At 37.2% G+C, this 26,967-nt stretch overlaps 1 protein-coding gene across 1 annotated transcript in view; it reads left to right on the top strand.

Annotated features, from left to right (window-relative positions):
• CRYBG3 (crystallin beta-gamma domain containing 3) overlaps positions 1–26,967 on the top strand; it is a 137,141-nt gene that overhangs the window by 18,708 nt on the left and 91,466 nt on the right. Inside the window, exons 2-3 of the mRNA XM_030801803.1 lie at positions 3,257–3,323; positions 25,779–26,209. Of these exons, the coding sequence (XP_030657663.1) occupies positions 3,257–3,323; positions 25,779–26,209 (498 nt within the window). The remainder of the gene's footprint in view (positions 1–3,256; positions 3,324–25,778; positions 26,210–26,967) is intronic.

The raw sequence follows: 26,967 nt of genomic DNA, 5'->3' as shown, positions 1-26,967 counted from the left end.
CATTCTGATCTCGAACTCTTAATCTTAAGCCATCTGCCTGCCTTGGCCTCCCAAAGTATTGGGATTACAGGCCACACTGCACCTGGCCTGGTTATAGATTATTTTTTAAAATTCGTCTAACAAATAATATTTGAGTGTGTTCATGGTGCCAGGAGGGATGCCAGGCTCTGGGATATAGATATGAATGATACATCTTCTGAATTAATAAGTTTATATTCTCGTTGGGAAGATGGACAACTAGCTGTTAATGATAAAGAGTGGCAAATATGTGGGAGGTATTGCTGCATGCAGTGAGAGCACAAAAAATACAAGTAAAACCAGAACTAAGCTGTAAAGGATTTAGAGTTGATTAGGGTGGGGAAGGATGTTGCAAGCAGCAGAATAAAGTGATTTGTAGACGTGTAAACTTTGGTGTATTCTAGTAATGTCAAGTGGTTCTGGGTAACAGTTGTATCAGGAGCTAGGGCATGAATAATGTTATCCACGCTAAGAATGTTTCATGTAGAAAAGTGTTGAAATTTTAATAAAAGCAATGATTTTTATCAGTCAACCAAAATTTTAAAATATGTTGTTTGCTTTAAAACTCAACACATTTTAAAATTTTGGTTTAGCAATAAGAATCATGCAACTTTAAGGATGTTAAGTGAGAATTTTAAGAAATATCAAGTGATATTTCTTTTGTTGATTTTAACTTAAATTCTTCCATTGTTTGCTCAATACTTACATGCTGATTTACTGCTGTGTTTTTCTGGAATTTGTGTGTGTGTTTGTAGTTTGTACTTGGAAGTAATTACAGCTATTTGAAAAGACTGAGTTCTGCCATAATCTCATGAACTTAGCCGCATTTTCTGGAGAGCTTTTATATTAGAAAAGAAACTTACCGTTTTCATTTACAGTCTTAGGCAGTATGTTTATAGAAAACCCTGTAAACACACCAAATAAAGCAGAATTTCAGGAATCTTGAAGCATGAACTAGGAGACTAAAATTAGATGTTGTATGTTTACGTAGTTTTTAGGTAGATCATTCAAAATAGATTGTAGTTAGAGAATTCACTTGTCAAGGTCAGCATTATTCTTAATTATACCCCAAATCTTTATAACATGATCTTTTTACATGTATTTGCCAGTTTGTTTTTGTTAATTTGAGCTTAAATAGACCAAAATCAATTCACGTTTACTTTTTAAAAAAAACAACTGAATTGTAAACAGCCTTTTGGCAAAAGATAAAGACTAGTAAAATAGAAAAAAAGAGATAAGAACTTATTCACTTTTAAAGAAGCAATTATGAGGCATTCTTATTTTATACATATGTACGGGTTACAATTCTGTATTGTACGGTATTTTCTATTGTTTTATTCCTGATTTTGTTCCTGAATTATCCCACAGAATTTTTTATGTGTTTAACACACAGCTCATATATATACACTTTTTCTATTGACATTTAGAAGCTTTAAGGATCTGTTTAGCAGTATCTGGTCCATGTGTTTCTGCATGGAGTCTTGGACTTAATGACATTTTAATCCATTGTATTTTCCAGGTGTTCATGATTTATTTTTTGTTTCCATTTTTTGACCATGACCCTTTGTTTCTTGGATACTGTGCGTAATAACATAGACTTTTATGGATAGAAAATCTAAATGGCATAAATCGTGTCCTCTCTTTCCATCTGATCTGCTTTGGGACAGCCTTTATTTGATCTGAGCTATTGATACTTCCTCCTCTCCGGGCCTTCCACCACCAGTGACCACTATTCGACATCTGGCCCACTCTCAGTCATCCTCCTGCTTATGCTTGTCCCCTCCTTGAAGGCTTCCCACTGCATGTAGGACAAAGGTCAAATTTCATAACGGGTCAGGCCTGGTCTTCATAGTCTGGTATTCACCGATTTGTGGTTTCAGTCTCATCCCTTGGAGGATCACCTCTGTCCTTCGCAAGCTCTGTGCTCCAGACTTATATTAAAAGCAAACAAATAAAACTTGGTTTTCAGAAAATGCCCGATTCTCTATTACCACCTGCTTTTGCACCTCCTCTGAGGGTACTTTACTGAGTAGGCAGAATTGGTTGTTCCTTATTTCTTTTATGCTTCGTAGCATTTTGTTCATTTAGCAGTTATAACTCTTATGAAACTGTATTGTTAAGGTTTATGTATTAGTCTCTCCAACTAGACTGAGTTTTGCAAAGAACCTGACGTGCTCATTTTTACACCCTTAAGGCTAAGCACAATCCTTGGCATATGGTAGAGAGTCAATAATCTTTAGAGTGAAGCTACTTAATTTATCTAGTATTATGAAAGTATGAAAACAGGATAATGTTTGAACAGAGATATAAATATTTAGATCTGGAATCTGGGCGTAGTGACTCATGCCTGTAATCCCAGCACTTTGGAAGGCCAAGGTTAGAGGATCACTTAAGGCCAGGAGTTCAAGACCAGCCTAGGCAACATAGTTGAGACCCCCATCTCTACAAAAAATGAAATAACTGGGCATGGTAGCATGCACCTGTAGTCCTAGATACTTAGGAGGATGAGCCAGGAGGATTGCTTGAGCCCAGGAGGCTGCAGTGAGCTATGATTGCACCACTGCACTCCAGCCTGGGCAACAGAACAAGACCATCTCTAAAAAAGAAAAAAAAATCTTAAATGTGTCTTGGGAAAGTAGTTTATAATGACATCCCAAAAGGCATCTGAGGAGGTATTCCAGACTAAAGACAGTTAGAAGTAACCATTTGGGAAATCAGATTTTAAGGTGCCACCTGGAACACGTTTGGGGCTAGATAAACCTACATCTGTTTTTGAGTATTCCCAGAATTCACTAGATGGACCTATATGTTTATAGTGATTTGCTGGATAGAAATGCATTCTGTTCCAAATAACACCCAGCATGGGCATTAAGAAAAGATCTGGCTATGGGGAACCTTCACATAAATAATATCTTAGAGTGCTAGCACTTGCCAGTGTTATGAAAGTAATACACAGGTGCTCTTTTGTTCAGCTATATCATTACTGTGATATTGATTATCTGTGTAAGAAAATATGAGGCACAATGAGTTCACACAAATATCTGAAGACTAGATGAACATTTTTGAATACATTTTTTGAGTTTAGAGATTCAAATCAATATATCCTTGGTATAACATGGTGTATCAATCTTTGGGCATTGCAGATAAAGGACCTTTCAGTTTGGGTTTAAATACAGAAAACATGTAGTTTCATCATTTTCTTTTAATTTCAAAAGAAACTGTGGTTTTTATTTTTCAGTGTTGAAAATGAGGCCATGAGCACAAGTCAGAAAAAGGAAAATGTACTTTCATCAGAAGCAGTAAAGGTATAGTTTTAAATTAATATTATTTTATATCAAGCAAATATCTTAAATTGCTGTTAATTCTTTTAGATTCTGTCATCTTATTTTACATTTCAAAAAGAACACTGTATAATTACTTTTTGTGGAAATCCAGCCCAGCTTTGTCGGACACTTGCATCGGGAGGTGGGATGGGAGTCTGGACAGATGGGGAAAGGCTCTGAGAAGGGAGTATACAGAGTGGTGTTCTTGGCTTTGCCACTAACCCAACTGTGTGATCTTCAGCTGAGGCATTTAACTTCTTTGTGTCTTTGTTTGCTAATCTGTAAGTCAGATCACATGACCTCCATGGTCTGTTTTTCCTAGGAAGTTCTGGGATTTCTGAGTTTTCTGAAATGTTGCAAAGTAATAGTGCTTTTGGAGGGTAGAAGTTAATAATCTGTTTCTACATATCATTGCTCTGTGTTAGGTGTGTTTGGTTAGCTTGCATGTCATTCTTGGCTTCTCTAAGAGGACAAGCACAAAAAGTAGATAAGCTGCACACCTACATAGGGGATTCTCCATGAGTAGTTGAAAATACTTGAAAATCACTAAACCTTTTGATCTCTCTTTTTTATTCATAAGTGATTTTCTAGAAATTTGAAGTTTCCAGTTTCTAGGTATGTGATCACATTTCGGTAGCTATCCCACAATCATGGCTTTTGGTCCCAGTTGCTTTCTTTTCATATGATTTGTGACAGTCAAGGAGAAAATTTGAACCTTCTGGGGATTTCAGAATGAATTAGCTTGGCCAGTAGAAAGACTGAAAAGTTATTTCAATTCTTCATTACTGATATGGGCACTTTTTAATATTTAAAAAAACTATATAATGCCCAAGTACATTACACATTATAAAGACAAAGTTGTTTTAATTCTTTATTTCTGCCTTCTCCATTATAATAAAAAAATATTTATTGAAAGGAAAAAATGAAGATCACCTTGCTTTCCTTTCTTCACTGCTTTGTGAGTCTGGCTACTAAATCCTCCTCCTGGTGGTTTTATCATGTATCTCACTTAACTTCTCTTCTGCAATCAATTGTTAGGCAGCCTGCTGGTTTACCATTGTATGGGCTCTATAGCTGCTGCTGATTTTTCAGTTTTTACATGCCTTGAGTTGCCCTACTCAAGACTTTTACTTCTAATGCTATAAATGAAACTTGCCCTTGTGTTGTTTCATAGGAAGGCTGTTACTTCTGAGATCTCAAACTTCCAAGTTTCTTTGGTTATCAGCTTTTGTCGTTCCATCTCTTAATCCCTTGTTGCCTCTGTACTCACCCTTGACCTTTACCAAACCTTCCTGCTTTCGTTGCTCCCTTTTCTTCTCTTAGTCTCTGCTTCTTTCCCCATTTAGCCTATACCTGCTGGTTTATTTTAGCTATACTTTCACCTAAATAAATCTTCAGTCTCCAAACTTGGATAAATTCAGCCTCTTATTTCCAGTAGTGCTGTTTTCCACCTGCAAAGGCTCTGAAAGTTACATCTTTGTGGATTCAGTAAATATATTTGGCAAATAGAATAGCTGGGCCTCTATGCTAACAATCTTTTCTATCCATTCTTAACATCTTATTTTGAGTGCTGAGGATAATTTCGTTTTGGCATCTAAGCCCCTAAGTAAATACCATGCAGTCATGAAACTGTTTCTCTTGTGATTTGAAGCTTATAAATTTACTTATATACAGAAACTGCAGTTATCCCATAATAGAAAGGATACTGTGGCACTTTTTCTGGGGTATCCTGTGCATTTTGGCTCATGTAACTTTTTAAAAAACCTTCTGGAACCTCCTGGTAGGATTTCTTCAACCTAGCCACACAGACCCAGTTGTTCAGGGACTGCTGCTACCAGGCATCATAACAAATATGTATTTTGGTAATGTAACCTAAATTTTATAATGCTTTCTGTGATAAGAGAAAAATTGTGCAGCATTTCCCAGTTGATCAGAACCATAGCAGATTTATGTAAACATAACCTTATATAGTCTTCTTTTTGTGTTTGACCTGGAGATACCCACTGATGATGTCAAAGATTGTTGGTTGCAAGACAAGTTTGAACTACAAAAATTAATTGTATTTTTAAACAATTAGAGATTATATTTTATATTAACTTTGGACATCATTAAATTTTTGATTCTTAAAATACTACTTACATGCTACACAAATTTTGCTGTTTTACTAACATCGGTGGCTACTTCTAACATTTACATCTATTTTTCTACTGGAATATGTATTTTATGTTAATAAGGTTTTTATATCTAGCTGGAGATGCTTCCGGAAATTCAGTCCACATTCGATCATTGTCTTGTAGCCTTAAACTCTTGCTTCATTCACATCTACTTTGTGTTATCCCTGCTCTCTTCTACCTATGTCAGATGAATATCCCTTTCTCCCTTGAAGGCTAAATTCCCTCAAGCCCCTACCTTGACTACAACATGTGCAGTGGTATTGGTGTCCTTACTTCACTGCCTTTCCTTGGCCCTTGCCTTCACTACTACTATCCCTCCATCTTCACTGGCTTCTGATTTGCATCAGGTCTCTGTGTTTCTCTTTAAATATATAAAATTAAAAACAATGTTTTTGTTTTATTTTTGTGAGTCTGGTTTCCTTTCCTTTTGGTCTGTTATTCTACTTTACTCCTACCTTTTACCTCAAAATTCCTTATGAAAGTCTGTCTTAAGCACTGTTCAGTTCTTAATGCTTTCTGCTCTGACTCCTTTTTCTCTTTCGTTCCCTCTGACATGGGAAGCCTGCTACTGTGTCTGGCACATGTGTCATAGATGCTCAGTATGTAGTCGCTGATTGAATGAAAGCTATTCCATGAAACCAGTTACATTCATGTTCACCAGTGACCTTTTGCTGACCACATTCAGTAACCTTTCCCTAGTTCTCATTCTGTTTAACCAGTTGAAACACCTTTTTTTCAAGTCTTTCTCTCCTTTTTAGAAATGTTCTTTGGTTTATCTTTGCTTCTGTGATAATTGTCCTTTCTTGGTCCCATCCCTACCTCTGGTTACTTCCTTCAGTTTCCATCACTGATTTCTTTTGGCTAAATACTTTTTCGTGAAGATGTTTCTCAAAATCTTCAGCTCTCCTCAGTGTCAGTCCTCTGAAGTAATATCTTCCAAATTTTTGGTGTCATCTTTTGGCTCCTGTGTCTTTTCCTGACATCCATCTAGAGCTCCAGACTTGATTATGAATGTTCCAGACATTTCCCTGTGGATGTCCTTTTGATCTCAAATTCAGTTTCTCTGAAAGCCTTAATATCTTTGGAGATGTTTTTTCAGTTTTTTTTTCTTTTTATTTTTTCTTGGGAGTGTTAGTGGTGGAAAGTAGGGAGGATTATCTTAGGGTTTGGGTGAAGGAAGAGCCCTTGGGCTCAACTTCTCTATTTGAAGATTTTCAAACAAACTTAGTTTGAATCCCATGTCTGACACTGCCTTAAGTGGTTCCTGGTGTCTTCAAATCCTAAATCATTTCAGATTGGCCTATGGGATGATTGTTAGGTTCAGAGTCCCTTTTTGCAGTCACTTAGGTAGAAGCTTTCTCTGCCTCTGTCTGCTTTTGCCTTCTAAACCTTTTCTGAAATCTCTTGCCTGCTATATTCGGCTGTTTTTGCATTGCTATAAAGAAATACCCGAGACTGGGTAATTTATAAAGAAAAGAGGTTTCATTGGCTCACAGTTCTGCAGGCTTTACAGAAAGCATGGCGCCAACATCTGCTCAGCTTCTGGTGGAAATCATAGCAGAAGACAAAGAAGGAGCAGACATGTCACATAGCAAGAGCAGGAGCAAGAGAGAGGGGAAAGCTGCCACACACTTCTAAACAACCAGATCTCACGAGAACTCACTCACTATTGCAAGGATAGCACAAAGCCATCCTTGAGGGTTCTGCCCCCATGACCCAGACACCTCCCACCAGGCCCCATCTCCAACATCAGGGATTATATTTCAGTGTGAGGGGACAAACATCCAAACTGTATCACCAGTTATATCTGTTCTCTTCCTGTCTTTGTACTTATAACTAAAAACAACAGCAATAAAAACACCCTTTTGCTGTCATTTTAGAGTGTTTTGTTCAAAAGGAAAAAATCAATGTGTATATTCTATCCACAGTGTTAAACAGAATTTTTATCCCTTTGTATGTAGTTGAAAAAAGCGAATCTCAAATTAAGTCACTTGACACAACTCCCACTGGTAATGAACAGAAGCAAGAGAATTCAGAGGCAGTTATGTACCATGATTCTTCCTATTCGTGTACTGAATTTTTAAGCTGTATTCATAAACTTCATTTATCAAAAAGAAATCCTATTAAAACATAAAAAGAACAATGGCAGTAAGTCTTTTTCCAGAAATGAACCATGAGCTAAATAAGATTATTATATCTGGACCACAGGTTATAGATTCTCCAACCCAGGCCTCAATACATCGATGATTATTATGCATATTCTCCATAGCTTGGCATCTGCCTTATATAAAATCTACCACTGGTCCCATTTTAGAAGTGGTGCTCATGACTAATCATACAACTTTGGTGAAGGATTTAGCATCTTTTAAGAGGAAGTATTTGGTGTATGCCTGTGATATTCTTGTAAATAAAATGAAATTAATAAGTATCAACTTATTGCATATCAATATCAGATATTTATGACACATAACCCTTATTTCTAATAAGTAAATCACTTATTACAAAGAACCACATTTTTTGTTGCCACTGTTTAATAATTGACATGTAGAAATGGAAGAATTGTAGCTCAAGACTATTTCACTGTGGAAGAATGATCACTAATTGTTCTTTACATTAATGCCCGTATTCAGAATACAGACTTATGTAGTAAGATGAATATTTTAAATATTTGCATCTGTTCATATTTTGATTTTATGTAGCTCCTCTTTCCTCATTAGGTTTTCAACTCTTTCTCAGTGAGAGTAAAATGGTAGTCAAATTTAAATGTGTTAAATGTTGTCTTGGTTAGAGGGAAATTAATTACTGAACCAATTTTTAAAGTATGTATGGCTTTAGTGTATGCTTGCTATCTTTGTTTGTTTGTTGTTTTTTTTTTTTTGAGACGAAGTCTCGCTGTGTCACCCAGGCCAGAGTGAGTGCAGTGGCGCGATCTCGGCTTACTGAAACCTTCACCTCCTGGGTTCAAGTGATTCTCCTGCCTCACTCTCCCGAGTAGCTGGGACTACAAGCACGTGCCACCACGCTCGGCTAATTTTTTGTATTTTTAGTAGAGACAAGGTTTCACCGTGTTAGCCAGGATGGTCTCGATCTTCTGTCCTCGTGATCCGCCTGCCTCAGCCTCCCAAAGTGCTGGGATTGCAGGCATGGGCCACTGTGCCCAGCCTGTTTGTTTTCTAACAGACGGATCTTGCTATGTCTGGCTGGCCTCAAACTCCTGGGCTCAAGCAATTCGCTCACCTCAGTCTCCTGAGTAGGTGGGACTACAGTCAGGCATACACCATTGCTCCCGGTGCATGCTGTCTTTTTTTCTCAGCAATGCATATAGTTGCAGCAGTATCATGTCAGTTTAACGTACAGATTTTTATACGTCTCTTTTTCAAGCATAAGAGTGCTCCCACCCCAACCGTAATTGTACTTGCAACCCCGTATATAAATAGATTACAGCACAGTTTTCCCTGTTGATGGTGGGAATGATTTGCCTGGAGCTTCACAGTCAGCCACTGTTGTCTGCCCCTGCCATTCCTGGCACCTCCTTGGAACAGTTTTGAAATTACATGTGTAATGATGGAAAGAACACAATCTTTGTAACCAGATACGCCTGGACTTAAATCCTAGATCTTCCAGGTGGTGGCTTGGTAACTTCGGGAAATTTATTTAACCTCTCTGAATCCTGGTTTATTGATCTGTAGTAGGGTGGGTCCTTATTTCATAGAGGTGTTTTAGAATTAACTGAGATAACATGTTAAGTACTGTACAATGCCTGATACAGAGTAGGTACCTGGTAAAATGATTGCCTTCTTGCCGTATAAAGTCTGGCTAAAACTTAGAAATACTGTGAATCTTTGCCTGAAAATAGTGATGATTTATTCTGGGTGAATAGTACAGAAGGCAGATATTTGAAATATTGATTCTGCATAATGTTTGAGAAGAAGGTATATACAAGAAGGCATACCATATTCAACTTTAGCTGGAAGTCAAAATCTTGCCTCTTGATTGCTTCTAAAAAAAAAAAGTGAGTGCTATTGGAGTGCCCGGAATGGAAAATGCGCTGTGTGTTACTGTGCTGTCCAGTTGACCAAATGGACTGCCAGAGCTTAAGCCTATCATTGTGGCTGATGGTAGTCTGAGGACTTGACATCTTGTTTGTAGTTATTGAATTGATTGTGTTGTAAGGTATCTGGTTTGATTTGCAGCCACTTCAACTATGGTTTACCTGGAATGTTCCTACATTGTGGTATGATGGAAACTGAATATGAAGGATCATGTATGATGTATTTTTGTGAGAAAATTTGCCTTTACAGGTGTCAGATACTGATTCTGGAACACGAGAGTGAGCGCCAGAAAGCTCTCAGAGAATCAAAAGCATTTATTATTCTGGCCTAGTGCTTTTGCTGAAATACTTATATCATAACAGGAGGGAATGGTTTTCCTGCCTTTCCTTTTCTTGTTCGTTTCTCTTCTCTCTTTGTATACCTGCCCTGGTTGATTTGATTGCTGTCTGCATCTTGGCCAGTGACTAGCTCATATATGTTCCTTTAGCCCAGCATGTATCCTGAGCTTCAGGGTGATAAAGCCTGCTATTTCATGGACCTCTCCTCTCAGATGTCTCTGAGTATAAAGTTTGACATACTCAAAGTTGAACTCATTTTATTTTAGCTTCCTGCTATTTCTGGAAGTACCACCACACTACCCAATCTTGACACCTGGGAATGAATCTAGTATTTTATCTCCCTTCCCATTGAACTAAGGCCCATCAACAGCCCTTCCTTCATACGCATACCCATTGATACTGTATAATTCATACTCTTCTTATTTAGATCAGCAATTTCACCCATATTTTTTCTCTGATATATATGAGAGGTAACTGTTTTGGGTCACCTGTGGTTAAGGGCACTTATTTTAATAGTACATATAACTACATCTCTTTATCAAAAATTATATGGATTTGAAAACAGTGAAAGTAACACCCCAGATATAACTTTAATTCTATGCCAGAACATTTTTAGAAGGTAAAATTTTAGCTTTTAAAATAATCTTAGTAATGTTGTTAATTATGTCCTAGAACTGATCATAACACTGATGTGTGATGATATAAAAGTTGCAAATAGCTTATTGTTTTAAACTATAACCAGCTGCATTCAGGCAAGGTAGTTGCCTACCTACCTTGCCTGTTGTCATTTTCTAGTGAAAAGAATAACTCTGTAATAATGATCTAATGTTATCTTTGAAGCAAAATTACTTTAACAATAGGAGTATAAACAGTTCATCTTTACAAATGTAGTTGTAAAATCCATTTATTGAAAAATATTGACATGAATATGTATCAGTACTCACTAAGGAGTTAATCAGACAACCCACCACAACAAAATCCTTTATAAGGGTACTGATTTTGATTTAAGATTTTAGCATCAGCCTGTAATCCCAGCAGTTTGGGAGGCTGAGGCGGGTGAATCACTTGAGATCAGGAAATGGAGACCAGCCTGGCCAACATGGTGAAACCCTGTCTCTGTTAAAAATACAAAAATTAGCTGGGCATGGTGGGCGTGCGCCTGTAATCCCATTTACTTGGGAGGCTGAGGCAGAAGAATGGCTTGAATCCAGGAGGTGGAGGTTTTGGTGAGCTGAGATTGTACCACTGCACTCCAGCCTGGGTGACAGAGCGAGACTCTGTCTCAAAAAAAAAAAAAAAGATTTTAGCATCATTTAAGCTATAACTCAAAATAGCAATAATAAACTGATAAAGTAATTTTTCTCAAAATTGTGAATTTCAAGTGTTGGTGGTGGAATTTCAACTTTTGGCAAAATTTCCAAGTAATATGTGGCAGCCAGATGTCTTAGTAGAACATTAACTAGAATTATTTAATGAGGAGTGGGTTTTAGTTTATGAATGCCAAATTTTAGTTACCGTTAACAACTTCAGTAATAGTCCTACTCATGATGGAAGTATGTAAGATTATTGTTTGCCTACACCCTGTGGTGTCAAGGAAGACATAGGATGTTAGGGATATACACTGGAAGAACATAAATGTAATTTCCGTCCTGAAAAACTTGAATTGTAGAAGGAATTTTCCAGGCAAAGAGAGCAAAGGATAAGTCCCAGCAGTGGGAATAGCATTCTGCAAAGATATACAGTAGTGTGAGAGAAAGAAAGGTAGGGAGGGAGAGAGGAAGGAGGAGATAGTGAATAGTAATGCCTGTGAAGACAGTAGGCATTGAAAGCATTGTGAGTGGTAAGAGATGAAATTGGAGAAAGCCATGGGGGTTATATCCACCAAGACCTTGAAGGCAGTGCCAGGGGGCTTGGATTTTATCCTGATGGCAATGCTCAGCCATTGGAGGGATTTAAGAATGATCATATTTGGCTTCTAGAAGATTGCTGTGGTTTTTGTCTGGAGAACATCGTGGGGGATAACACATGTGGAAGCAACAAATCCGGTTAGGCCACTGATAACACTATTCTAGGGGCGACGTTATGGTGATGGTGTCCTGATGTTTTCTCTGACTTTAACAAGTGGGAATTTTAAACTTTATAGAAGAAGGAAGAAAGGAGACATAGCATGGCCAAGTTCAGTTTGGAATGTTTTGAGTTTGAGGTCCAGTGAAGCATCCAGGTATGGAGATAGATGTCTGGTTGGTAGTTTAGGAGTCTGAGCTGGGGATACAAATCTGAGGATCACCATCTGAATATTTGAGTCTGTGGGCAAGAGATTTCATAAGAGCATGAAGGAAAAGCTGATATAGGCTGGAAATTGGAGGAGCATGCTACACGAGGGATGGCTACAAGAAGTGAATGTGAAAGAGATGGAGAAGAGTATTCAGAGAGTAAGAAGGGAAACCTCAGAGTGATGCCATGGAATCTAGAGGAAGAATGGTTTTCAGGAAGAGATTCAGTCACACATTCTGCAGACACATCATGTAAGATCAGGACAGAAGAACAGTCCATTGGAGTGATTAGTCATTAGAGTGGTGTCCCTGAAAGGTCATGGTTAGGATTATTGGGGAGGCAGCCCAATTGTTGGGACTTAGGAAGTGATTGGGAGCAAAGGAAAAGAAACAGGGAGGGTTGGTAACTCCTTTGTAAGGAGGTTAGTAATGAGGACAGAGGAGAAGGCTGTCTCTGGATATACTTTTGAATGGTAGAAGCTCACAGAAGGGCCAGATCAGCAACTGAGGTTCCTGAGGGACACCAAGGATTATGAACTGGTGCCCTGCTGAAGGAATTAGCTTTGGGAGGTGGAATTCTTTCTCCTTTTATTGGAAGGGCCAGTGAAGGAAGTGGGCTGGATGCTGCTGCTGCTGTTGCTGCTGTGGCTGCTGTGATGCAGGTAGAAAAGAGGTGGAGTCAGAACTGTGAGGGAGTGTCTCTCTGAAAAAACAAGGCTTTCTGAGCTCTTCTGACATACTCTTTCTGATACTCTTCTGAGCGAGTGAATGGGATAGTTGAGGGAATGGCTAAAAGGATGCGAGAAAGGTTTGAAATAGCTGCTGTGAAAAATGGGGAAAGGTTGCAGACCAGTTTTGAGCTGAGGCTGTAAATCATGAATGATTGGCACCCTGAATCTGTATAGCTCTGCATATCCCTGCAGATTTTTTAGGTGAGACTCAGTCACCTATTTGGAAAAGAGAAATCTGGAGTTTTCTGGATAGGGTTGACCAAGGAACAAAAGAAAGAAGCTTTGAGGTAATTGGCCATATCTGAGATCTGGATAGAGAAGGTAGGAACATTTTTTGGAACTGAAGGGGACAGAGTAAGAACCAGGACAGAAGCTGTGATGAGGTAGGAGAACTGGTGTGATTGGTACACCTAGGACAATTGGGTAAGGGAGACGGAAAGATGAGCAGGTGTGAACACTAGGGAATGCCTGAGATGCAGAGTCTGAAGCAGTGCAGTTATGGGTCAGGACAAAGGCGAGGGTTAGCCAAAGGGGCAGGGAAGTGGGGAGTGGAAGTGGAGGGCATTGGAGTTGAGAGTACCAAGGAACCCAGGTGGGGTGGGGAGGGTGGTCTAAAGGTTGTACTGGTTATGCACAATGAAGTCAAAGCCTGTGGTAAAAAGGAGGATCAAGCCAGGTGCTAGAGACAGTAAAGGAAGAATTACCTGGCCATACCGTGTTTTCTACTCAGATGCTTTGAAAAATTTGACACATAAAAATTGACAGATAATCGTACATATCCATGCTGTACTGAGTGATATTTTGATACACATATATAATGTGTAATTATCAAATCAGGGTAATTAATATGTCCATAACCTCAAACATGTATCATTTCCTAGGAACACTCAATTTTGTCCTTTTAGCTATTTGAAAATACACAATAAATGTTAACTGTAATTACCCTAAAGTGCTATAGAACTCTAGAATTTATTCCTTCTATCTAGCTTTAATTTTGTATCCATTAACCAACCTCTTTTTATCCCCCTCTCCTCTACCCTTGCCGACCTCTAGTAACCACCATTCTACCTCTACGAGACCAAATATTTTAGCTTCCATATGTGAGTGAGACCATGCGGTATTTCTTTCTCTGACATTTGATATAACGTCCTCCAGGATCATCACATTGCTGCAAATGATGGAGTTTCATTCTTTTTTATGGCTGAATAGTATTTCATTGTGTGTACATAAACCACATATTCTTTTTCCATTTGTCTGTTGATGGAACTTAGATTAATTCCATACTTGGCTGTTGTAAATAGTGCTGCAATAAACATGGGTGTGCAGATATCTCTTTGACATACTGATTTCCTTTTCTTTAGATGTATATTTAGAAGTGGGATTGCCGGATCCCGTAGTAGTTTATTTTTGGTTTTTGGAGCAACCTCGATACTGTTTTCCATAATGATTGTACCAGTTTATATTCCCACCAACAGTGTAACAGTTCCCTTTTCTCTGCAAACTCACCAGCATTTGTTACTTTTTGTCTTTGTGATAATAGCCATTCTAACTGGGGTGTGATATCTCATTGTGGTTTTCAAGTGCATTTCCTGGATAATTAGCAATGTTGATCATTTTTCATGTACTTGTTGACTATTTGTGTGTCATCTTTGCTAAATATCTATTCAGATTAATTGCCCATTTTTATTTCTTCAAATTATTTTAATAGTTTGGTAGCACAGGTGGTGTTTGGTTATATGGATAAGTTCTTTAGTGGTGATTTCTGAGATTTTGGCATACCCATCACCCAAGCAGTGTACACTGTACTCAATGTGTAGTCTTTTATCCCTCATTCCCCCCAAGTCCCCAGAGTCCATTATTATCATTCTTATGCCTTTGCATCCTCTCAGCTTAGCTTTCACTTATAAACGAGAACATATGATGTTTGGTTTTCCATTCCTGAGTTACTTCACTTAGAATAATGGTCTCCAACTCCATCCATATTGCTGCAAATGCCATTATTTCATTCCTTTTTATGGCTGAGTAGTATTCCACGGTATATGTATACACACACACACACACACACACACACACACGCATTTTCCTTATCCACTCGGTTGATGGGCATTTAGGCTGGTTCCATATTTTTGCAATTGCAAATTGTGCTGCTATAAACATGTGAATGCAGGTGACTTTTTCATATAATGACTTCTTTTCCTCTGAGTAGATACCTAGTTGTGGGATTGCTGGATAAAATGGTAGATCTACTTTTAGTTGTTTAAGGAATCTCCATACTATTTTCCATAATGATTGTACTAGTTTACAGTCCCACCAGCAGTGTAAAAGTGTTCTCCTTTCACTGCATCCATGTCAACATCTATAATTTTTTGATTTTTTAATTATGGTCATTTTTTGCCATACCTAAATATTGTGGTATCAAAATTGTGGTATCACAATTGTGGTTTTGATTTGCATTTCCCTGATAATTAGTGATGTTGAGCATTTTTTCACATGTTTTTGTTAGATTTGCTTTTGGGTTCTTAGTGATGAACTCTCTGCTTAAGTCAATGTCTGGAAAAGTTTTATGGATGTTATCTTCTAGAATTATTATGGTTTCAGATCTTAGATTTAAGTCTTTGATCCATCTTGAGTTGATTTTTGTATAAGGTGAGAGATGAGGATCCAGTTTCATTCTTTGACATGTGGCTTGCCAATTATCCCAGCACAATTTGTTGAATAGGCTGTCCTTTCCCCCACTTTATTTTTGTATGCTTTGTTGAAGATCAGTTGGCTGTGTTTGGCTTTATTTCTGGGTTCTCTATTCTGTTCCTTTGGTCAACATGCCTATCTTATACCAGTACCATGCTGTTTTGGTAACTATAGCCTTGTAGTGTAGTTTGAAGTCAAGTAAAGTGATGCCTCCAGATTTTTGTTGTTGTTGTTGTTTGTTTTTTGCTTAGTCTTGCTTTGGCTATGCTTTGGCTATGTGGGCTCTTTTTTGTTCCATATGAATTTTAGGATTGTTTTTTCTAGTTCTATAAAGAATGATGATGGTATTTTGATAGGAATTGCATTGAATCTGTTGATTACTTTTGGCAGTATGGTCGTTTTCACAATATTAATTCTACCCATCCATGAGCATGGGATGTGTTTCCATTTGTTTGTGTCATTGATGATTTCTTTCAGCAGTGTTTTGTAGTTTTCTTTGTAGAGATCTTTCACCTCCTTTGTTAGGTATACTCCTAAGTATTTTTTTTTTTTGCAGCTGTTGTAAAATGGTTTGAGTTCTTGATTTGTTTCTCAGCTTGGTCGTTGTTGGAGTATAGCAGTGCTCCTGATTTATATACATTGATTTTTTTTATCCTGGAATTTTACTGAATTCATGTATCAGATGTAGAAGCTTTTTGGATGAGTCTTCAGGGTTTTCTAGAAACACGATCATATCATCAGCCAACAGTGACAGTTTGACTTCCTCATTACGAATTTGGACCCTTAATTTCTTTCTCTTGTTTGATTGCTCTGGCTAGGACTTCCAGTACTATATTGGATAAGAGTAGTAAGAGTGGCATCCTTATCTTGTTCCAGATCTTAGCGGAAAAGCCTTTAACTTTTCAACATTTACTATGATGTTACCTGTGGATTTGTCATATATGGCCTTTATTTCATTGAGGTACATTCCTTATATACCTATTTGTTGAGAGTTTTTATCAAGAAGGGATATTAAATTTTATTAAACATTTTTCTGTTTCAGATGATCAAAAGGTTTTTATCCTCTGTTCTGTTGATGTGATGTTTATTGTGTTGTATATGTTGAATTGTCTTTGCATCATTGGAATAAATTCCACTTAATTATGGTATATAATCTTTTTTATGTGCTGTTGGATTTATTTTGCTAGTATTTTATAGAAGATTTTTGCATCTTGTTATTCTAGGATAATGGCCTGTAGTTTTCTTTTGTGTGTGTTTGTGTGTCCATGTCTGATTTTGTTATCAGGGTAATGATGGCCTTGCATGATGAATTTTTGAAGAATTCTATCTCCTTCAATTTTTCAAAATAGTTTGAGAATAATTGGTGTTCTTTAACAGTTTAGTAGAATTCAGCAGTGAGGTTGTGTAGTCTTGGGCTTTTCTTTGTTGGGAGACTTTTTATTACTTATTCAACCTTGGTACTAGTTATTGGTCTGTTCAGGTTTTCTGTTTCTTCTTGCTTCAATTTTGGTAGATTATATAAGTCCAGGTATCGGGGAACCTGCCCCAATAGTCAACGTAGTTTCTTTTCTATTTTCCTTAAGCATTGGCCAGCTTGAAAAATAAAGGGACAGAGTACAAAAGAGAGAAATTTTAAAGCTGGGCGTCCAGGGGAGACATCACATGTCGGTAGGTTCCGTGATGCCCCACAAGCCGCAAAAACCAGCAAGTTTTTATTAGGGATTTTCAAAAGGGGAGGGAGTGTGCAAATAGGTGTGGGTCACAGACATTAAGTACTTCACAAGGTAATAGAATATCACAAGGCAAGTGGAGGCAGGGTGAGATCACAGGACCACAGGACTGGGGCAAAATTAAAATTGCTAATGAAGTTTCGGGCACCATTGTCATTGACAACATCTTATCAGGAGACAGGGTTTTGAAAGCAACCGGTCTGACCAAAAATTTATTAGGCGGGACTTTCCTCTTCCTAATAAGCCTGGGAGCGCTATGGGAGACTGGGGTCTATTTCACCCCTACAGCCTCGACCATAAGAGATGGGCACACCTAGGGGGGCCGTTTATAGGCCTATACCCCCAGGTGCGTATTCTCTTTACCAGGGACGTTCCTTGCTGAGAAAAAGAATTCAGCGATATTTCTCCCATTTACTTTTGAAAGAAGAGAAATACGGCTCTGTTCTGCCCAGCTCACTGGCGGTCAGAGTTTAAGGTTATTTCTCTTATTCCCTGAACAACTGCTGTTATCCTGTTCTTTTTTCAAGGTGCCCAGATTTCATATTGTTTAAACACACATGCTCTACAATTTGTGCAGTTAATGCAATTATCACATGGTCCTGAGGCGACATACATCCTCATCAGCTGACGGGATAAAGAGATTAAAGTAAAGACAGGCATAGGAAATCACAAGGGTGTTGATTGGGGAAGTGATAAGTGTCCATGAAATCTTTACAATTTATGTTTAGAAATTGCAATAAAGACAGGCATAAGAAATTATAAAAGTATTAATTTGGGGAACTAATAAATGTCCATGAAATCTTCACAATCCACGTTCTTCTGCCATGGCTTCAGCCAGTCCCTCCGTTTGGGGTCCCTGACTTCCCGCAACATCCAGGAATGTATTCATTTCCTCTAGGTTTTTTTTTTATTTGTTGGTGTATCATTATTCATAAAAATTTCTGGTGAGCCTTTGTATTATGGTGGTATCAGTCATCATGTCTCCTTTTTCAATTCTGATTTTACTTGGGTCTTTTCTTTTTTCTTAGTCTACCTAATGGTTTATTAATTTTGTTTTTATAAAAAGCCGACTTTATGTTTCATTGCTCTTTTATATTATACTTTAGTCTGAATGTCATTTATTTCTGCTCTGATTATTGTTTTCTTCTAATTTGGGGGTTGGCTTATTCTTGCTTTGCTAGTTTCTTGAGGTGTACTGTTAGGTTGTTTATTTGAAATAATTTTTTTATGTTGATGTCTGTTGCTGTCAGTTTCCTTCTTCTGCTTTTGCTGTATCCTATAGGTTTTTGTATGTTGTGTTCCTACTTTCATTTGTCGAAACAAATGTTTTAATTTTCTTCTTTTTTCATCAGTCACTCAGGAGCATGTTGCTTAATTTCCATGTGTTTGTACAGTTTCCAAAATTTCTTTTGTTATTGATTTCTAGTTTTATTCCATTGTGGTCAGAAAAAATACTTTGTATGATTTTGATTTTTTAAAAAATATGTTGAGACTTAATTTGTGGCCTGAAATATGGTGTGTTCTGAAGAATATTCCATTTGCTGATGAGAAAAATGTGTATTCTGTAGCTATTAGATGAAATGTTGTATAAACGTTAGGTCTATAGTGAAATTTAATCTGCGATTTCCTTAAGCGTTTTTTTTTTTTTTTTTTTTTGGTCTAGATATGTCCAAATTTGAGAGTGGGATTTTGAAGTTCCCAGCTATTATTATATTGGGGTCTATCCCATTGGATCTAATACTATTTGCTTTGTATATCTGAGTGTTCCTGTCTTGAGTGCATGTATATTTACAGTTGTTACATCGTCTTGTTGAATGGGTCCCTTTATCCTTATATAATGGCCTTTGTCTCTTTTTGCAGTTTTTGTCTTGTGGTCTGTTTTTGGCTTCCATTTGTATGGAATATCTTTTTCCATCCATTTACTTTCATTCTGTGCGTGTCTCTATATGTGAAGTGAGTTTCTTGTAGGTAGCATATAGTTGAGTCCTGTTTGTTTATCCATTCAGCTAATCTATATCTTTTCATTGGGGAATTTAACCATTTATATTTATGGTTATTATTGATAAATAAGGACTTACTCTTGTCATTTTTTAATTATTTTCTGATCATTTCTTTTATATACATTGTTCCTTTCTTATGGTTTATCTTTGGTGGTTTTCTATCATGATAAGGTGTGATTACTTTATCTCAGTTATGTATCTTCTCTATCAGTGAGCTTTATACTTCTGTAGTTTTATGATAGTAGATAATGTTTTGCTTCCAAATGTGGGACACCCTTAAGCATTTCTTTAAAGTCTATCTAGTGGTGATGAATTTTCTCAGTTTTTGTTTGTCTGGAAGGGACTTTATTTTTCCTTCATTTCTGAGGGATAGCTTTGCTGGGTATGTTTTTAGTTGAGTTTTTTTTTTTTCTTTCAGCAACTTGAATATATCATTCTATTCTTTTCTTGCCAGTAAGGTTTCTGCTAAGATATATGCTGTCATTCTGATGGAGATTCCTTTGTATGAGACTTGACATTTTTCTCTATTTTTAGAAATATTTGTTTTTAGAAAATTTGTTGACTTTTGTATGACTATATGTGCCTCAGAAAGGACCTTTTGAGGTTGAATCTATTTGGGGACTTTTGAGCTTCCTGGATCTAGATGTCTATATTCTTCCAAGACTTAGAAAGTTTTTAGCTATTATTTCATTAAATAGGTTTTCTGTGCCTTTTCCCATCTCTTTTCCTCCTGCGCTTTCCTTATTCCTTTTTATTTTCTGATTGGATCATTTAAAAAAGCCTTTCTTCAAGCTCAGAAGTTTTTTCTGCTTCATCTAATCTATTACTGATACTTTCCATTGTATAGTTTATTCACCGAATTTTTTCAGCTTCAACATTTCTTTTTTCTTTTTTATGACACCTATCTTGTTGACTTTATCATTCATATCATAAATAGTTTTTCTGATTTTATTGAATTGTCTATCTGTATTTTTTTGTATCTTGCTGAATTTACTTAAGATCATTATTGTGAATTCCTTTTTAGGCATTTCATAGATTTTCTTTTCTTGGTTGTCTGTTACTGGAGAATTATTGTATTTCTTTGTGTTACATTTCTTGCTTTTTCATGTTTCTTGTGCTCCTACATTGTTACTTATGCATCTGGTGGAATAAGTACCTCCTTCAATTTTATGGAGTAGCTTTTGTAGGGATTTTTTTCTTACAGATGTGATACATGGTGTCTGGCTTTGGATTTGGTTCTAGGTAGGCACAGTAGTGTAGTCACAATGTGATTTTTTTTTGGCTGTCATCAACATCTGTGAGTGCTTCAGTGGCCTAGATTATGTGGGTCTGTGAAAGCAGTGATATGGCTTTGGTTTTGCTGGGGGCAGTGTTATCAGTGACAGTAGTCATCTAACAGTCCTGTTCCCAGTTTCTGAGTGGTGTGTGTATGCCATTCAGCTCCACTGATGAAAGGGGCACAGTCACTGGTAGTGTCGGGCTCCTGGCAGCCTGTTTTTGGGCCCTGTGGTGAGGGTGCACATGTGATGCTTAGCAGTTTCACTGCTCAAGGGGGCGGGGCAACATTATCTACATGTTGATCTTGTTTACTATACCAGGTGCCACAGCACCCACCACATGCTACAGGCTGCTTAAGGAGGTGACAAAATAATGCTAATTAGACCTGCAAAAAAGTTCAGACATCACTAGAATGTAGGTACCATGAAAGCCAGGATTTTGGTACATTTTTCACGATTGCCTCTAAATGCCTAGAATAGTATCTTGTTGATTATTTATTGAATGAATCAACACTTTAAAGTTTACATTGAACCTAACTGCTTTTTTGTTTACCTAGTTTTAGCCTGTTCATTTGGGGCTGCATTCCCCAGAAACATTGTTTCAAGTTCTCTAAATTTTGAGAGCCCAAATCCTAGTTTCACTTTTTTGTCTCTCCTTCAGCTTTTCTCTCCTTTCACTTTACTGAGGTCAGAGCCATTTGTTGGACCTTATTGTCTTTTCACTTACGGAATTTATAAGGCTTTAGCCACTCTCCTTGCCACTTTACTTGGCAGAGAAAATGTCCTTCCCTCCAATGCTAATACTTTGTCTTTATTATAAGTATTAGAAATTATATTGTTCTCTTCATATCATCACCTCCTTCCTTTCCGTCTGGAACCTGTCATCCATCTCTTTATACCATAGTCACTCCCTTTCCAACAAGTGTAGAGCTGATTCGCAAAACAGTAAGTTCTGTCCTGGAACTTAAAATGTATTTTGTCTTTCCTTCCTTCTAGTTAAAAATCTCTGAAAAGGTTACCCGTCTACTTATGACTATTCCTATTTCCTTGTTAGCTACTCACTGTTTAGCACGTCAGGTTTTGGACTGAACACATGAATTCTTGAACTGTTACAACTATTTCTCCTGCATTCTTAAGGCTTTTCCATTTCTTCATTTATTACTCTAACAAACATTTGAGCACCTCTTATTATCAGGCATGTTTCAAGGTGGTAGAGATACTGCAGTGAATAAAATAGACAAACATCGTTGGCCTTGTGGATGTTACATCCTAAAGGAGGAAATACATATTAAATGTTGTAGGTGTGTGTTGTGTGTGTATTTACTATAATAGTAAGTACAAGAAGAAAAATAAAACAGAAGGAGGATAGGTAGTTTTACAGTGGAGGGGTCTGCTATTTTAGATCATGCTGAGAGAATTTTCATTGGCGATATGGTTTTCAAGTAAAGGTCTGAAGGAGGTGAGAGAGAGTGAGTCATATAGGTATCTGGGGGATGAACATTCTAAGTAGAGAGAAGAGTAAAGGCAAAATTCCTAAGGTGGGTGTGTGCCTGATGTTTCTGAAGACCAGTGAGGAAGATAGTCCTCATCTTTCTTGAGCTCACAGTGGCATTTGACATTCTTGACTCCTGTCTGCCTTTTGAAGTGTTCTTTGTTTCTTCGGAGATCTCTGGTATTCTGTAGAGACTAACTTGGTCTGGTTTTGACCTCCTCTATCTCTTTCACTGGTTTCTTCTTTTCATTGTTTTTGCCTCTTAATCTTTTTTTTTCCATAGGGATCTTTTGTTGTTTCCTCTTTTTTTCCTGAGCACATTGTATATTGCCAAACTACATTCTTAAATTGTGCCTCTGTTTATCAGACATCTCAACTTGTGTATCACAAAGGACCAAAAATTTCACATTTGACAACTAAATAGTTTGTTGCCCTACCTGCCTCCTACCCAGAGCCCTAATTCTCACCTCCTTTTCTATTTTCCAAGTCCATTTTTTTGGCTTACCTACTCAAATTGTTGTCTAATTTAGAGAACTCAGTTATCTGTGACTATATTATTCCTCACCCACCACTTCTAACTGGTCATCCTATCAAACTCTTTATCTTCTGTGCTCCAATCTTCATCAGCCATATCCCTGCCATAGTAAACATATTTCAAACTTCTGTGTCTTTGTGCATACTATGGCTTGTGTCTAGAATATACTCTTAACACTCTTCAAATTAAGCTCAAATGTTATCTTCTATGCAAAGAAGGTTTCTGTACATCCCCACTCATTAATTATGTCTTCCATTGTGTACTTATCTCTTGTAAGCCCCCTACAGTGATATTAATGTAATGATGAGTATGTTCCTAGCTTGTAAGCTCCTTGAATACCTCAGCTAAATCTTATTAATCAGTATACATAATGCTTTCCTGTATTTTGTTGTGTTGGGCCCCAACATACCAAAGAGAATAGATAGAGAAATGCATCTGGACTAAGAGTACTGCATTACAACGTATTGAACATGAGGGAAAAACATTGAAAATTCCAAAGATACATATGCCTTCATCAGTAACATTCATATAGTATACACATAATACCAAAATCTTGGAGAGCAACTAGAATGAACATTTTGTTAATGTTTGCCTGAGTCCTGAGTGCTTTCATTCTACTCATTCATTGCTACAATGGTAGACAGTCCTGCTGGCAGACAGATGTAGGGCCCGCATAATGAGGGCCTGTAGGCAGGCTGAACTTGTCCAGGTTGAGGGTGAAGAACAACTGCTTTAGATCTATCTTAAAATTTTAATTCTATAAATACATAATTTATTGCAGGTGTTTACTTTGAATAGCAGTGTATTTTTCCTGCTAGATTTTTGTTTCTAAATTCAGAAACTTTTTGTTGTTGAAGGTGTTTTAATTACGAATACGCATTTCTCGTAGGATTACGAGGGAAAAATTAAGCAACTAAAACATTTAAGGGAACTAAAAATACTCTTTAGTAAACTTATAGGGATTCTGGAATAACAAAGAAGCAGACAGTTAAGGGGAAGGAGAAACAAGTGATTTTTTAAAAAAATTATTTACTACTTTAAAAAGGTTAAATGTAAAGTCTTTCATTAGTTTCACAAAATGTATCTTCCTCATTTGGAAAGCAACCTGTTAACGCTTTGAAAGGAATGAGCAAGTAAAAATAATAGGGCGATAAATACAATTTTGATAAAAATTACTGTTTTGAGATTTTAATGATGTTAAAAGTGTTCATCTTGTTCATTTTTCTTCTTTTAAATCATTGCCCAGATTATATAAGACTCTTTTGCAAATTTCTAAAGCATTTTAAGGATATTTATGATATTTTAATGAGCACCCTATAGTTCGCTTTCTTCAAGTGGCGACATAGGATGAGCAGCCACTTCATACTACTTATAGAAAAGAATTAATTCTGTTCTTTTCATGTTCCAGTGTTCTTTTGGACCTGGGGAGAAATATTGTGGCTAAAAATTACAATAAACCAAATTGTTAACAAGAAATGTCTATCTTTCATATAAATGACCATTTTCAAAATGTCAATTAGCATACCTTCTACTGCCAAACTGAGAGGTTGTTTATGCTGTTTATATGAGGAGAGGGCACAGGTGACTTACAGTGCCAGCTCTCAGAATGAGCAGAAGGTTGGACGGGTGAGGTGGAGACAAGTGGAATGAAATTGTAGTTGAAACTGGTGAAAGGTGAGATGTGTAGTATCTCTAGAAGGCTGTTGACATTCTAAATGTAGAGGCTCACAAGACGTATTAAATCCTAACACATCAAAAATTGCCATGTGCTTACTCAGAAATCCCCTTTGACACCTGTGGGAACAAATTTAAAAATATTGTTTGCTTGCAATCAGTTTGCTGAGTTAGTAGGTTCTAAACATTTTCTCAACCTTTCATATGCTAAATCTTTTTTAGAGGTTAGTGAAATACTCCTTTATACTAATTTGAACTTAGATCAAAACATGGAATAAGGTGAAAAAATGACATTATAATTATGATGTTCTTGCCTTCTTGAAGATCAGATTCTTATAGAACATTGTCATGTGAACCTAAAGTGCCCTAAGGTGGTTTTGCCTTCGTGTCCTGATCGTTTTCTGACTCACACTCGAGCTTTCCTTTTATACGGGCTAGTGAGCATAACAGGTGACAGAGACTGTAGGATGGGCATTCTTTTTACAATTATGTGAATAAGCATGTTTGGAAGGCAGGGTGAGTTGGCTCATGGGCCTAAAGCTTTTTAGAATCTGGAAATAGCATGAAGTGGAATGCCAACATACTTTTTGATATAGCAGCTCAGTTTTTCCTCACACATAGTATGCATTAATGTGAGTTTGCTTTACCAGTCACTTAACTATGAGCAGGCAAAATGGACTTCTGCAAGTGTTTGTCTTCAAGAATGCCCAATGCTATCCATGGTTTGAATTAACATTATGTATCAGGACTTCCTGTTTTACCAGGAAGGGGCCACAAGTGGGCTCTTTCTCTGAACTGAAGTACCATTTACTGTCTTTTCCTCATCTTCTTAAATAATGCTTCATATTGTGCCAGCTTTATGGGGTAACACAATGCTGAAATAATGAGGTCTGTTGAGGTGTTATTATCTCAAGTGCCAAGAATTTGAAATACTCTCCAATACTCTCCCTTATCTCTGTAATAATAAAGGCTAAATTTAGATACACGTAAGGTTTACTGTGCTCTCTTTACGTCTCTCTCCATATTTACCTCTCACTCTTGTCATTTTCGTACCCTAACCTCCAGTCATATTAAACTCCCTTAGGAGCTGACACCTCACTAAACACACACACACATGCATGAGCATCACATAGTCACTTTTTCTGTCCCCTTCAAAGAGTGTCCTTCCTCTAGGAAGCATCCCCCAAGTTACCTTCTGTGCTCTCACTTCTACCAAGTCTGGACTAGTTGCTCGTGCTCTGGGTTCCCATGTGTGCAGTACTTCTCCCCTCATGACATTTACCATATAGCTTTTTAAAGGTCATGCTTACCGTGCTCTTCAGTAGATTGTGAACTGCCCAAAGGAACAGAAGCCATTAGTCTTATTCACAAATGTATCCCTGGTGTCTACACAGAGTCTGTTTTATAATAGCTTATCAGTCTGTTTCATTATTTAAATAATGATGCTTATTATTGTCTATTTTGTTTTCAAAGATTCGCCAAAGTGAGGACAAAAGGAACCATGCTGAGAAGCCAGTCACTCTTCCAGTGCAGGAAGATCCCAAAAAGGCATATGATCTTTCCAGTTCCACTTCAGATACCAAAATAGGAGAAAGTGACAGACAGCCAAAAGAAAGCTTTTTTCAGTTTCTTGGTAACTTATTCAATATCTCGGGAAAATCATCTCTAGGTGAAGCTAAGCAGTCTTCTTTCAAAGATGACCAGGATAAAACTGAGAAAGATTTACAAAATCCCAGTGACCATCATGAAGACGGGATCAAAAGGGAGAGAGAGATTTTCAGTGGCTCCCTAAGAACCCAGACACATCCAACAGAAGGACAAGACTCCAACTCATCGGAACTCTCAGATGCTTTTTCTCTGGATACAACACAAGACAGTGAACAAGAAACCACTAATTTGCTAAAGTAAGTTTAAACTTTAATTGAACCAAAAAAATTGAGCTTTTTGGATCTAGCTTTTGAGCTTTAGTTTTAATCCTAGTAATTGGTGGGATTGCAAAAGATATTCTGTAGTGTCCCTACTACTGAGTAAAAAGTTGTATGATTCTCTGTACCATACAAGTAATCAATCATGGTGCAGAGAACCATACATGTAATCTAGGGCCTGCTAAATTTGTCTTAGTAAAAGATTTATTTTTTCCCTGCATGGTAATGTTTTCTGTTGCTTGAATTCTTCCTGTGTCAGGACAGGCAATGTATGCAATATGTGCATTTTCGGGGAAAATGGTCCTTAGGTTTGTATTCTTATTCTGTCATTATCTTTGTTCTGTAAAATTTAATTAAAGCAGTTAAGAAAAGCAATTAAATGGACTCTATTCATGAAACTAGCTTTATGAACCTTTACACAGCTCCAAGAAACTAAAATATTGCTTGAATTGAAGGAACATTTTACCACCACTTTCTTCATTGTTTGATTAAGAAACACACACCCACTTGTTTTTCCTTTTACTCTCAAATGAGGTAGAAGGAATATTTTGTAATTAAGGAATGTTTATAACATTGTTGAGTCCATTCGATATTTTGTGTGACATAAAAGTATTCATTTGTAACTAGTAAGGTTCCGTTTTATTGATTTTACTTTTACCTCTGCTGGAGAATTTATTATTTGAAGAAGCCATCAATAATGTTATAGTCACATATGAGCACTACCTTATAGTTATACA

The sequence above is a fragment of the Nomascus leucogenys genome, chromosome 21, assembly GCF_006542625.1.
Source record: "Nomascus leucogenys isolate Asia chromosome 21, Asia_NLE_v1, whole genome shotgun sequence".
In the NCBI taxonomy this organism is placed as follows: domain Eukaryota; kingdom Metazoa; phylum Chordata; class Mammalia; order Primates; family Hylobatidae; genus Nomascus; species Nomascus leucogenys.
The sequence above is the reverse complement of the archived record's forward strand: the minus strand, read 5'-3'. Positions and strand labels throughout refer to the sequence as shown.